The sequence below is a fragment of the Pteropus alecto genome, unplaced genomic scaffold (genome assembly GCF_000325575.1).
Source record: "Pteropus alecto unplaced genomic scaffold, ASM32557v1 scaffold25, whole genome shotgun sequence".
NCBI classification, from domain to species: Eukaryota; Metazoa; Chordata; class Mammalia; order Chiroptera; family Pteropodidae; genus Pteropus; species Pteropus alecto.
The window spans coordinates 22352447-22352957 of NW_006441955.1; the positions used below are offsets into that span (position 1 = coordinate 22352447).

The 511-nt window shown below is 69.5% G+C and overlaps 1 protein-coding gene across 1 annotated transcript in view; it reads left to right on the top strand.

The window, feature by feature from the left end:
* Nucleotides 1–511, top strand: part of LHX8 (LIM homeobox 8) — a 22403-nt gene that overhangs the window by 1658 nt on the left and 20234 nt on the right. Inside the window, exon 2 of the mRNA XM_006919329.1 lies at nucleotides 123–209. Within this exon, the coding sequence (XP_006919391.1) occupies nucleotides 135–209 (75 nt within the window). The 5' untranslated portion in view covers nucleotides 123–134. The remainder of the gene's footprint in view (nucleotides 1–122; nucleotides 210–511) is intronic.

Genomic DNA, 511 nt, shown 5'->3' on the forward strand with positions numbered 1-511 from the left:
CACGCTGGGGCCTTCATTAGCCCACTCCAAGGGCGGAGAAGCTGAGGCTCTGGGCCGCGCGTGCGGACTCTGAACTTCTCATTTGTTTCTCTCCACTTACCCCCCCCCGCCCCACTCCGCAGTGCCAGGGGCTCATGTCGGAGGAGTGCGGGAGTACTGCAGCCCTGGCGGCCGGGAGGACTCGAAAAGGCGCCGGGGAAGAGGGACTGGTGAGTGGGGAAGGACGCGGGTGCTGGCAGCACTGGCCAAGGGGAGCGGCCCAGGACGAAGGACCGTTGTCCCGCGCTCCTTCCTGGGCCCAACTGGCCCTGGGGGAGCGGGTGGAGGGAGGGTCTGGGGCGGGGCGAGGTGGAAAGTTGAGCCGGCGCGGCGGGCTGGGCAGGGCTGTAAGGCACCCCAGGTTCTTGAGGTCATGGGTGGCAGCCCCAGCGGGTTGCGGCTGGAGCTTGGACTCGGGGTGAGGGCGAGAAGGGAGGCTGCAAGAACTGGGCGGGCGGGGGTGGGGGCTGGG